The sequence below is a fragment of the Labeo rohita genome, chromosome 20 (genome assembly GCF_022985175.1).
Source record: "Labeo rohita strain BAU-BD-2019 chromosome 20, IGBB_LRoh.1.0, whole genome shotgun sequence".
NCBI classification, from domain to species: domain Eukaryota; kingdom Metazoa; phylum Chordata; class Actinopteri; order Cypriniformes; family Cyprinidae; genus Labeo; species Labeo rohita.
The window spans coordinates 12,546,531-12,560,321 of NC_066888.1; the positions used below are offsets into that span (position 1 = coordinate 12,546,531).

The following is a 13,791-nucleotide window of genomic DNA, read 5'->3' on the forward strand; positions in this document are numbered from 1 at the left end:
GCTCCTTGAGAGTGTGAACTCTTTAAATCGATTAAGAATAAAATGCAGTTACCACAAACGACTGTAAATATGTCATAGATATTGATCAAAAGAGTGGGAACCCTAAAATGCTACTTACAGCAAGGAATTGTTTAGGCTGCTTATTATTATGTAAAAATAGCAATGAGACATAATTACTGCTTACTTTCAGAATTCCGGTTATGTGTGTTTAATTAGCATAATTATTATTAGTATAGATGTTTCTGTCTCTAAAGTCATCCACAGAAAAACGTTTCCGTTTCACCTTCTGAGTTCTCCGTCAGCATTTATTCAGCTGCCCTGACCTCAAGCGGTGATTACCTGCAATAACAATCACTTGATGCAATATTCTGGCCCTTTTTTGACTAGGTTTGTCTGCGTACGCGTTCGCGAACGTATCCATACATTTTGAGTTCAAGTTGTTTTTATACATATATAATAAATGCATTCAGATTTGTTGAGAATAGAAATCGGACAATTTAAAATGTGCTCAAGCTCGTGAACTTGTGATGTGGTCCCTCCCACCTTTTCTGCCTGACATTAAAGTGGATAGGCGGACTGAGAGAGAGATGCTCAGTCTGGAGTAAACCCTGGAAACAGCAGGAGCCAGGTCATGAGTGCATCTATACACTTTGTGACACAAATGGAGTTACTCTGGGATATATCTACTTCTAAAAATCATTCTTTTGGGATGCACATGGAAATTAAAAATACTTTTGCGGGACGGCATCTGTGTTCCTGATCTTTCGCTGGACAGGTGCGCCAAACTTAAGATCATCATCGTGCTTTTCCACGTAGAGAGAAGGAAACTTGCGGTTTGGATAAATATGGGAAAACACTGGAATTATGTGACTTAATTCGAAACATTATTACGAAAAACACTTAAAATACACGTGGGAAGGGGAAAAAGCTTAACGAGAACATCTCACCCTAAATACAACCACCAACTCCAGATGTAGAGTATGAAACCACAGCAGAAAACACAGCAGCCACTGAATTATACGGAGTCTGTCGTGTGGAATGCAGATGAAAATATAGAAATGCATTAAAAGTAATTTGCTGTAAGATGGAGCGCTTTGAGAAACCGCGGTTCTTCTTGAGGATAACTCTTCTCTGCATTATCCTATGTGAGTCAAGTAAGTTTCACTTCTGATTTTTCCCCCCATATTGCTTAAGAAAAGAAATCAGAGAGACTTACGGAACATGATGGTCTCAGAAGACTATAAACTGGTTTTGACTGGTCAACCAGCAAGCATTTTCCAAAAACCACAGGCTATTGACCACCTTAATCTGGTATAATGTCGGCTTTGTTGTTGGTTTAAGTTGGTCTGTCAACTTTAACCAGCTTTGGCCATCCTGGACCAGAAACGGAAAATCTTTCTAGACACAAAGTTTATGTTTGAATGCTTTATGTGCATGTTTTAGACATTTCCAGCGTGCATTGATTTGATCAGATTGATTCAGTTTGACAGTTTTAAAACATCCAGCTAAATCTGATTTTCTGTCGGTCACAATGGGAGACCAGTTTAACTTAAACCAGCTAAGACCAGCAAAATGAGCTGGTTTAAGATGCAGGGGTAGGTTTGGCTTCCACATATCCACAGTCAGAGATGTGTAGGCATTAGAATGGCACGCACGATTGCCAGTAAAATGAAATGTCCTCTCCACGGCCAAGCTGGCGCTTAAATCAAGGCAGATTTATTGGGCTTGCTCATCACTCTGCGTTTACGCTCGCACTCTCCACGAGCGTCTCTTTATTTATGTGGCCGCTCGCTGTCAGCAGCCGCTGGACTCCTGATGAATGAATATCACTGCGGGCATCTGACGCTTGCAGCTGGATGCACTTTACCGCCGCTATTTGCATGGGATTTGCTTAAGAACATCCCGAGGTCTGGAAAGTTTCCAGAGTTGAACGGAGATACACGAAGAAGAAGGTCGACATCCAATTTCAGGTCCGAGGCTTTGATCTAACAGCCTACGAGACTGTATAGTGAAATCCGTCCACCTGCTCTGCTCCTCACAGACTGGAGAACAGATGCGCTGTTATCGCTGTTTGAGAGGCTGCAGAACTGACGCAGACTTTACAGTTCCAGCCTGGAATTGAGAACGAGTCTAGAATTCTAATGTTCGTTTACATTATATACAGAAATTACATGTAGGCTACCTTAAACATTAATTTTCACAATAAAACTTTTGTTATATAAAATGAACATTTAAATTTTAAAGTAAAATCGTCGTGCCAAAGAGTGGTATATGCAGTGGTAGGTTTGCTGCACTTTAATTACTGATAAAGACAATTAGACAGTTACCTTAAAAACTCAATAAAATCAACAAAACAACAAAAATGTTGTTATAAATAGTAATAAAAACAAGAAGGTTTATCAAACTTCAAACATTTTGTTTATTTTCTGACAATGGTAAAAATACCAAGTCAACACAGTTTACCTTGTTTTAGTGAAAACTATGGAATAAATAATACATACTGTACATAGATACATAAATCCATTCAATTATGTAAATTATGTTTTAATTTTATATTTTATTCGACATTTGTTTCCAAGTGAAAATCTTTTTTTTTTTTTTTATTATTAATAATAATAATAATAATAATAATATACTAGCTCTTTAGGAAACCACACATTGGCCCCAGTTTAATTTGTTTTCATCTAAATTATTTATTTAATGTTATGTTTTCTTTAGCATTTTAAGCAAAAAGTTATTAATTACAAATTAATTAATAATACACTATTTTTTCAATATTTGATTCAACATTTTATTCAGTTGTCAGTTGTCATTGTCAATTATGAAGAAATGCACTACCAGTCAAAATCTGATCCATAGTACAGGAAAAATAGTACAATAGAAATATTTTTACTTTTTTCTAGTGGAATATATTTTAAAATGTAATTTATACCTGTGATTTCAAAGATGATTTTTAGCATAATTACTCCAGTCACATGATCCTTCAGAATTCATTCTAATATTCTGATTTGCTGCTCACAAACTAGTAGTTTGTAGTTGTAGTTTAGTAGTAGTAGTAAACAGTAAAACAGCTGAGTATTTTTTTTTTTTTTTTTTTTTTGGGGGGGGGGGTGGGGGTTCTTTGATGAATAGAAGAACAACATTTATCTGAAATAGAAATCTTTTGTAACATTATAAATGTCTTTATCATCACGTTTGATCAAAAAAATTACTCAACTGTTTTAAATAATAATAATAATAATAATAATTGTTTCTTGAACGGCAAATCAGAATATTAGAATGATTTCTGAAGGATCATGTGACACTGAAAACTGGACTAATGATGCTGAAAATTCAGCTTTGATAACACGAATAATTTATATTTTAAAATATATTAAAATAGAAAACTACTATTTAAATGTATTTAAATAGTAAAAATGTTTCAAAATTTGACTGTTTTTCCTGTACCTTGGAACAAATAAATGCAAGCGTAATAACTTCTTTAAGAAACATTAAAAATCTCCACTGTTAAAAAACTTTTGACTGGTAGTGTTAGTGTAGCTCTTTAAGGAAACATTTTTACTAATTAAACTGTTAACAGTTGGTTAATGAACACTTTCTTTCTTTTATATATATATAAATACAATGTATATACAGTGTTGGGGAATAACAGAGTTACATAATTTAATTAGAAAATAAATGATGTAATCTGTTACAGTTACTGAGAAAAAAAAAATGTAATTAAATGAGTTACTTATGACACTTTTTAACGATTAATATGTTTGCACGATGCCTCCTGCCATTTAACGGCCATTTAGTAAAGTAATGCTATTCTGATGTATTTGATTGGTTCTCTTCTTTGAATTTGCAGCACACCACATCTGCCAATGACATCAATTCATATTGAATACTAAAAGCTTAAAGCTACAACATTTTTAAGAAATGCCTCCATGGCGAGTGATTAAAATGCATTCCAGTGCTGGAAATTTAAAAATAAAAAATCAGAATGACCTCAAAGTCAAAAGAGGTGCTAAAGTCTGATTTTATGGTGGCTTTGCTTTAAAATTAAATTATTATAATCTTAATTCAAGTGATTAAGGATTTTAAAAGTCTGACAGTAATCAGTGTTGAGTACGACTGGAAGGTTAACCCAGCCTTGCTTTAAATGTTTGAAAATGATTAACTGTTGAAAACATTCATTAGAAACCTAGAAGAGTAATCAAAAAGTAATCAAATGTAATCAGTTACATATTTTAATAAAGTAATTGATACATATATATAGGATATATATAGGATTGGAATATATGAAGAGTTCAGATGCGAAAGCATCTAAATCCATCTGACGTATTTCTTTAAAATTAGTATTTCTTTCTCGCTACGTAGGTTTCTACGTAAGTACTGGTATGTCTGATTGGGCTGAGGCTGGAATTTAGCGAGTTTGAAGTAAAAGTATTTGATGGACGTATAATATGTGTCAGGAGCATTCACTCAGTATCATTATCTCATTTTTGACCGAGATGGCTTTTAGCTGGTTTTGCATCTGAACTCTTCATATATACACTGCATTAGATTCATATATACACTGCATTCCCAGTCTCCGAGTAATAATAGTTTTGAACTGCATGGCCTGTCCACAATATGCTTAAAAAAAGCAAGAAATGTGCCAGAGGTGAGAAAATTTTTTTCCTCTCCGTCTGCAGACCGCTGACTGTAGTCACTAGATGTGCTTGGGTTTCATATCATGTCCCACAGTGCTAATGCCCTGTGGTGCAGACCCTAAATCTGACTTGTTAATGACATGTTGTCATTCGCCCAGAGTGTGACTCATTGTGCCAGCATGACCCAAGGGAGCTCAGTTCTCCAGACAGCAAATGACTGCGCTCAGAGAGCAACTCCAGCCACGCTACAGCACTCAAATAGCGGGCCTGACACATACTATGTGCAAACACTGTCCTCAGGGTTCTGTGTTAATGCCTCCTCAGCTCAGAGATGAGACCTGAGTGGGATGTCTTAATGGTGTCTAGCCTCTGTCCTGCATAGGTGTCAACCAAAGGTGCAGAGATTACATGACGCCTCCTTCTGGAGGACAATCAGTCATCATTCAGTTAGCCACACTGGCCCACGTATCATTAAAAATTGTTGGCTTCTCACATGTCAGGTGTTTGAAGAAATGCTCTTGAGAGCATATAGGGTCCAAATGAAAACTTAAATAGAGAACATTGAATTTATTTTTTATACAATAGTTAGTTATTGCTCTCAAACCAAGCAGCGTTCCAGCTTACCCAGAAGCACTGTTTGTATCTCTCTGTCTTTCTGTGTTTGCACATTCCAGCTGTGTCCGTAATTACATACTATCTACTATAGGTTCTACATTTGGTTAGAAACTTACTTAATGACATTCTAAAAGAAATGTTCTATATATTATGAATATAGGTAGTATTAGTAAAATTTAAAATACTATATTCGTCATATGGTTAGTGTCATGTGACCGACCAGTGTATTCGGACATACTAGTAGTACTCACTACATCTAAATATGCCTACTTCCATTCTATATAGTATGTGAAAAACTTTATAATTTTTTGGCACACTGTTTTTTGTGTACTATATACTATGGAAATAGGCATATTCAGGCGCAGTGTGTCAGTGAAAAAAATGCTAGGTCTAAACAAGTTTTTTTTTAGAAAATAAACTACTTTTAAAGACATAAAATCTAAATTCTTTTTTTATGGAATACTGAAGAATTTATCATAAATGCCTTATCCACACATTTTTTATCTCTATCTCTTTTATCGCTATCAAAATAGAGTGTTTTCACAACGCGTCATCAATCGGCCATATTGGCGGCATTTAACGTAAACAATGCCACTGAACCTCGCATATTTTGCTGATAATTGCTGCTGAAAATGGTCAGTTATCATGTTTTAGGCTGTACTAATTTTAATACTTGACAACATTCGTGTTTGTTCTTATTTCCGGTCAGATAGGTGAAATATTAGTCTAATCTTGATTAATCTTAATTAACACTGCTTGTAGGTATCTTTACCAACTTTAGTTTGTCAAAATATTGCGAAAAACATATTCAGTAGTACATTAACCATGCAATCCATGCTGTTGTTTACATCCAAGTATCCCCAATATGGCCGCACATGCTGGTTAGGTATGTTTTGATGCTAGTTTAAACTGGTCCTTTGCTGGTTTATGCTGGTCATGTTGCTGGTCAAGGACCAGCATAAACCAGCTAAGGACCAGCAAAAACCAGCAAAGGACCAGCTTAAACCAGCACCAAAACATACCTAACCAGCATCCCAGCATCAAAACACACCTACCAGCATATGCTGGTTTTTTCACCAGGGCTATGTTTCACTGTGATGAATTCAGAAACTCATTTCCTCAACTAATTCGTTCAAACACTATTTCAGTTAGGAACGAAAACACATACTTGATCTGAAACGTGCAAGCGCAACGTTTTGTTTTTTGTTTTTTTTAAGTATTTTCGTTGTCGGATCAACAACAGACAAAGTAACAGGCTATATGTTGTCGCTTATAGTGTGAGTAAACGCCTAATAACTTCTCAAACTGTTGTTTGCTCAGAAATTACGCTGTTTTCGACTGTAATTAGCCTACCTGAGGTACTCGGCAGATGATTTGTAGAAACACAGCACTCTTCTGACGTGATATTGCTGAAGTTTAAGTGTGAGGAATAATTCGCCTGGAAATTTTTTTGAGCAAATCTATTACAGTCGACGGCTGAGAAGTGATGATGCGTGTAATTATATATGATTAAAGAAATGAATGGGAGTTAATCCCCTGATGAAGCGCTACTATAAGTTTTAGTTATTTAACATGCAAATAGTGCGGTCAGTGAGCCCTAGATAAATTAATAGACTCCTCTGTCCCATTCGTTCATTTAAGTATTTAAACCCTAGCCCTGTAAATTCACACACTTGCTTAATGATTTGTCATGCCACTATCAAATCTATAAGAAAACCTTCCAAATAAGCTGAGCGTGCGAAACCGCTTACAGCTTCTCCAGCAATCTGAATGTTTTGGCACTTCAGTAATGAAGTTCACTATCAGCTGATGTAATTTACTTTATGAGTGCCATTTATATGCAAAGTTGTGGATAGGACAGCAGAACAATAATTTACAATGCCTCCACTTTCTCATTGTCATATGTTTTAGAGTGAAATGAGTTTTAGGAGTCAATATAGACTTGGATATACAGTATGTAAAATTATTTCTATGCTAAGTCTAAGCATATAAAATAGTCCTTCATGTTCTGTACACCAAATAGTAGCAGCGTTAGATAATCAAAAATCTTATTTGGTTTGTAGTAAGATATCTTGTTATATATTGAAACGCATATTTTCTTTTGAAACATTTTATTTGTCAAATAGTGAACATACTGGCGATTCAGAGTTTAATGTCTTCTTTTCTACTTGCAGTTTCTTGCTGTGAGAAGACTCATTCACACGCTGAAGATGAACTCTTCAAAAAGCTGTTCGATGGCTACAACAAGTGGTCAAGGCCTGTACCAAACACCTCCGATGTTGTCATTGTCAAGTTTGGTTTATCTATTGCCCAGCTGATTGATGTGGTAAGTTAAATGAACTATTTTCGATTAATTTTCAGCAGGTATTACTCCAGTCTTCAGTGTCACATGATCCTTCAGAAATCTAATATGCTGATTTGCTTTTATGCTCTTACTGTTACTGCTATAATAAAACAACAGTTCGCATACATACATGCCAGTCATTTTTTCATTTTGCTTGTGCTGAAATATTCATTTCATAAAGGCAGTAACACCAACCTCCTACTGTATATTGCCATATTAAGGGCCCTAAAACCTTAGAATCCTAATGAATAAATGGTCCTTGAAGGCTCCAAGTCCATCAGAAGATTAAAATTATAAGGTGTTTGTGACCTTTCTGAACCAAAAGCTTTCTGCTGGAGCAAACCCAGCATCCTGACTCATCTAATACCCACCGTCCTTCCATCTTTTTCTCCTCCACAGGACGAGAAGAATCAGATGATGACAACAAATGTCTGGCTAAAGCAGGTGTGTGCAGCGGGAAAGTAAAAAAAAAAAAAAAAGAATGATCTGGCACCGTAAGAGCAAAGTTGTCTGTAAAATAATAAGCAAAATAACATTAGCAGATAAGTCTAATGGTGGAAGACTTAATGGAGTGATTTAGTTTTTAATTTCCTGTACATTTGTGGCCTCTCGCTCAGGAGTGGAATGACTATAAACTACGCTGGAAGCCTTCAGACTACGACAATGTGACATCCATCAGGGTTCCATCAGAACTAATCTGGGTCCCGGATATAGTTTTGTACAACAAGTGAGTAACAATTTATCTAAGCTAAACAACGCTCATAAATTCCCACAAGGTAAATGCAAAGAAATCAAGCCAGAGCGAAAGATGGTTACTGAAGAATGCTGTGTAGACTGTTTTAAATGCAGAGTTGATTCTCAGAAGCGCACAAACAGTGACATGATCTATAAGGTGTATGCAATTCCATGCCATTGGAATGAACCGAAATGAACTCACACACTTCTTTAGACTGCCGCCTACTGCTTGAATGTGGCACTACACCACAACTCTCTCCATACACAGTTTCCATATCAGTCTATAACTGGCAATCATTATTAGAACAAATCTGTCCTGACTGAAAGACTTAAAATAGTCAAGAAACTCCATGTGGCTTAATTTTATAATATGACAGCTTATATATAAGATAACTTATTGATCTTATCTACCACCCCAGCAAGCAATAGTCGTCATTTTAACGTCTAGTTTAACTATAGACCCGATATAGTCCGGCTATTTGTAACCCACTTCTAGACCAAATAATCTTGAATTTAGTTACATGTCATTAGTTACACATCATGTAAGCAAAGTCAACAGCATTTACAAGGTGCTTGGTTTTATTTCTATATTTCTATATATTTATATATATATATATATATATATATATATATATATATATATATTTATAGTCTATTCTAGTGCTATGTTTAGACGTCTATTAAATTTTCACTGACAGCCCAATGACAACCTTATTTTAGCCTAGACGTCTAGACTGTGTTTCAACGGCTAATATACGTTTATTAGACCAAAAATTGCTTGCTGGGACCTATGCATTTATTTAATTTTTTAATGCATCATTAATCCAACTATTTTTAATTTATAGTATGTCATATAACTAACCCAAAAACCAAAGTCATATAACAACACTGTGCATTTAGTGTAAAATGGAACATTTTAACCAAACTGTGCTAATTTCATGTAAAAACATTAAAATATAAAAATAATAATACAACATCATATTCATTGTTATAGTCATTTTAACAGCATACATGCAAGTTTTAATTGCTTCTAAGCAAATATTCAAATTTGTGAAAATTAAAGAGATAGTTCACCCAAAAATTAAAATTCTGTCATTAATTAATCACCCTCATCTCGTCAAAATTTTTTTCATCTTCGTAACAAGATATTTTTGATAAAATTGGAGATTTGATAAAAAAAATTGGAGATTTGATAAAAAATTGATAAAATTGGAGAAAGGGGAAGAAGGTGACATCGATGCTGCATGAGCATTGATGTCAAAAGAAAAATAATGACTTTATCCCACAATTTTTTTCTCCTCCATGTCAGTCTCAGCTGATCTCCAGGTCCTACGTCAGACCCCGGCTCCTGCATCACACGCATGTGTTGTGAGTCAATGACTGACACGGAAGAGAAGAAATTGTTAAATAAGGTTGTTATTTTTGTTTTCTTTTTGCACAAAAAGTATTCTTGTAGCTTCATAACATTACAGTTGAACCACTGGTGTCAAATGGACTATTTAATCAATGTCCTTACTAGAGCTTCCCATTGACTAAAGATTTTTCTTGTTGTCTAGTAGTTGTTCATTTTAAGCATTAGTCAACTAGTTGCATGTTTATTAATAAAACAAATATAAATCATTGTAATGAGCCTTTAATTGCCTACATAGCCTAACAAGCGCTTAAGTGCTGACAAAAAAAAAAAAAACTTGCCACAGCGCACCAGCAGATATAATAATTATGAATGTGTCAGGGAAAAACAGCAAGGAGACTGTGTTAATGTTTTAATAATTTTTTGATAAACTAGCATTTTTATTTTTGTTTTCGCCTTAAGAGATGAAGTCAGCAAAACTGACTCATCATCTCCTCATTATTGATGTCCCTGTATGAATGTTTCATACGGATTACATAATCTACGAATATTTGTTTTCTATTCAAATTGGTTCCTTTCAAAGTAGACGTTTCACTATCTATAGATATATTTTTCATGTCTGAAAGGCAAGTATGCAAGGAGTTTTGAAGTTTTACGCTCAAGAGACAGAGATGGCAGAAAGCGCATCCTGTTTGCGTTCATCATTTTACAAAAGCGCAATGTTTTATTGTTATTCTGAGTGCACACAAATAAACAAGTCTTTACAGATTCGAAAGATGTATTCCTACATGTACGCCTACATCTGTCATGCAGGGAGCATGCTACTGTTCAAATTTTTCTAGGTTAACATTAGATTGAGCTGCCATGTAAAGTTGCTACTTACATACGTCTTTCAGATGAAAAGCCATATTTGAGGTTGATGAATTTGGATGTCCTGCTGATGTACTGTATTACCACACAGACCAGCTGTTAACAATCTGTCAATCACAGACTTCATGACTTTGCCACTTCCTGTGGATTGTTTTTTTTTTTTCTGCGACTAAGTGACTAATAAAATTTTGGTCAACCAAGCCTCTTCTCGTTGACTGATGGTTAGTCAACTATTAGGGGGCAGTCCTAGTCCTTACTACCTTTCTAAGTCTTGAATGTGGTAGTTGCGTTGCTGTCTATGCAGGGTCTGAAAGCTCTTGAATTTCATCAATAATATCTTAATTTATATTCTGAATATGAACGAAGGTCTTACGGGTTTGGAACAACATGAGGATGAGTAATAAGTGACCGAATTTTCATTTTTAGGTGAACTATCCCTTTAATCTTGCTGAATTGTAAAATGCATAAAATCATTTTATTGTTTTTCCTGTAGTAAAGTGCCACTGATAAAATTAATGTTGTTGTCCTCTTCAGTGCAGACGGGGAGTTTGCGGTGACCCACATGACCAAAGCCCACCTCTTCCACACAGGTAAAGTGCGCTGGGTTCCACCTGCCATCTACAAGAGCTCATGCAGCATCGATGTCACCTTCTTCCCCTTTGACCAGCAGAACTGCAAGATGAAATTCGGCTCGTGGACTTACGACAAAGCCAAGATCGACCTGGAACGCATCGAAAACACAGTCGACTTAAAAGATTACTGGGAGAGCGGCGAGTGGGCCATCATCAATGCTGTTGGCACCTACAACACCAAGAAGTATGACTGCTGCCATGAGATCTACCCAGACATCACCTACTTCTTTATCATTCGCCGTCTACCGCTCTTTTACACCATAAACCTCATCATCCCCTGCCTACTTATCTCCTGCCTCACCGTACTAGTCTTCTACCTCCCGTCAGATTGTGGTGAGAAGATCACACTGTGTATCTCAGTCCTTCTCTCGCTCACCGTCTTCCTGCTGCTCATCACAGAAATCATCCCTTCTACCTCTCTCGTGATCCCACTCATTGGTGAATATCTGCTTTTTACTATGATCTTCGTCACCTTGTCCATCGTCATCACCGTCTTCGTGCTTAACGTCCACCACCGATCGCCCAGCACTCATAAGATGCCCCGTTGGGTTCACTCGGTCTTCTTAGACTTGATCCCACGGTGGTTGTTTATGCGTAGACCTGCACCGGACAGCCGTCGCAGACAGAAACTCCTTCTCTTGCAGCGACAGGGCCAAGGGGTGACGTCACGGGTGCTTGGACCGGCAAACGCAAACCTCAGTACATCTACCAGCTGGTTCAGAGGGGAGAACTCTGGGGAGGACGAGTCCCGCAGACGCTTCTGTTATAAGGACTTAGAACTAGGAACGCTGTCCTCTGCGATCTCACTTTCACTCCAAACTCCTTCACCCTGCCCTCTCTCCTCGACTCCACCTCCTCTACAGAAAATCGGCCCCTCTTCTAGACTGGAGTTGGGCATGGCTGCCAGGCAGCTTAGTGGAAGAGTTAATGTCACAAAGCGGCCCGACATGACATCAGAAAACCCAGCGTTCCCTCTGTCCCCCAGTGTCCTGCAAGCTCTGGAGGGGGTTCACTACATAGCAGACCACCTGAGAGCAGAGGATGCGGACTTTAGTGTAAGTTTCTTTCAAATTCTCTAACATGAAAAATAAATTGTAAAAAATAATTTACACCACCGTTCAAAAATTTGGGGTCGGTAATATTTTTTGTTTTTGTTTTTTGAAATAAGCACACAGGCTACATTTATTTGATCAAAATACAGTAAAATATCAGTATTCTGAAATGTATTGCAATTAGGGCTGTCAAACGATTAATCGTCCTTTGCTGGTTCATGCTGGTCTTTGACCAGCAACATGACCAGCAAAAACCAGCAATAGACCAGCTTAAACCAGCATCAAAACCTACCTAACCAGCATTCCAGCATCAAAACATACCTACCAGCATATGCTGGTTTTTTCACCAGGGATAACCCCATTAAATCATGTGTTACCATAAGTTCCATTAGTTAATGTTAGTTAACGTATTAACTTATACGAATGAACAATGAACAATACATTTATTAATTTATTACAGTGGTACCACCCTGCTGAAATGGCTTGAAGAGAGAGTTTTGTAAAAAACTTTACTTTCCAAGTTTCCATGTTGTGTTACTCCTATAATGTTCCACTCATTTGTCTTATCTCTCCACACAGGTGAAAGAGGACTGGAAGTATGTTGCTATGGTAATAGACAGAATCTTCTTATGGATGTTCATCATAGTTTGTTTGCTGGGCACAATCGGACTCTTTCTCCCACCCTGGCTCGCAGGCATGATCTAGCAAACAAACCAGTGAGTACATTATATAAACAATAAAGACTTCTAACTTATGGGCTTCCACAGGAAGAACCAGCATGGGGACACAACGCCCCTTCCAGCAGGAAACATAAGTGCTGAGATTTCCCCTGCATGGGGTCAGATGCATGTTTGACATCAGGAATGTGGCATCAAATACCTGACACTTTCTTAGGTCAGATATTGAGAGGGCCACAATTTAAAGAAGCTTGTCTATGAAAATGCTTGTATTTGAATGTATAACCGTAAATATTATTGTTAAAAATTAAAAGTGCCAACTGGAAGAAACTCTGGCTTACTGTAACTGACTACACAAATAAAATCAGGTTGGTATATTTCTCAAGTCTTGTTACTCTTCATATCAAAGACTGCACACTAAAGTAGGGCCCTATGATTTCCACTATGCGGAAACCGCGGACAGAATCGTGGAATCCAGTCATAAAAGTGGAATTACTGTATCCACTGTGACTGTGACGTTGACGACCATTTGTAAGTGTAATGTGTCTGGCTTCCAGCTGTTTTTAGCTGTACAAAACAGCTGTTTTTGCTGATAGATATTGCAAACTCATGTGTCTTACCATATTATTTCAATGTATTATCGTAATTATAAACACAGTGGTTTGTGGTGCAAAAAGTTGTACCATTTACTGCACTTATTCTTATTTCCCAACAGTGGCTTATCAACCGGAAATCTAACACATTACTAGAAAATAGCTTACTTTCGCATTAAAAAATAAGGTGGATAACACGGAATGTCACAGAATTTGCCAAATTTTGGATGAATAAATCAAAAGTAAGTCAGTACACTTAAAAATGCAAAATGCCATATGGACTAG

At 36.7% G+C, this 13,791-nt stretch overlaps 1 protein-coding gene across 2 annotated transcripts; it reads left to right on the plus strand.

Moving 5' to 3' along the window:
- The first annotated feature begins 607 nt into the window (after positions 1-607).
- chrna2b (cholinergic receptor, nicotinic, alpha 2b (neuronal)) lies at positions 608-13,274 on the plus strand. 2 transcript variants are annotated; one of them, XM_051139088.1, is made up of 6 exons: positions 608-1,154; positions 7,427-7,578; positions 7,996-8,040; positions 8,214-8,323; positions 11,087-12,239; positions 12,816-13,274. In XM_051139088.1, exons 1-6 carry the CDS (start codon positions 1,085-1,087, stop codon positions 12,939-12,941), a joined length of 1,656 nt encoding a protein of 551 aa, XP_050995045.1. In that variant the 5' UTR covers positions 608-1,084; the 3' UTR covers positions 12,942-13,274. The 2 variants fall into 2 exon arrangements, with proteins under 2 accessions (XP_050995045.1, XP_050995046.1); XM_051139089.1 differs by having other exon boundaries at positions 608-1,145.
- Positions 13,275-13,791: the final 517 nt, after the last annotated feature.

Coding starts and splice junctions, on each gene's coding strand:
- chrna2b (XM_051139088.1), top strand. CDS start 1,085: ATGGAGCGCTTTGAGAAACCGCGGTTCTTCTTGAGGATAACTCTTCTC. Junction 1,155..7,426: donor CATTATCCTATGTGAGTCAA/GTAAGTTTCACT, acceptor TTCTACTTGCAG/TTTCTTGCTGTGAGAAGACT. Junction 7,579..7,995: donor TTGCCCAGCTGATTGATGTG/GTAAGTTAAATG, acceptor TCTCCTCCACAG/GACGAGAAGAATCAGATGAT.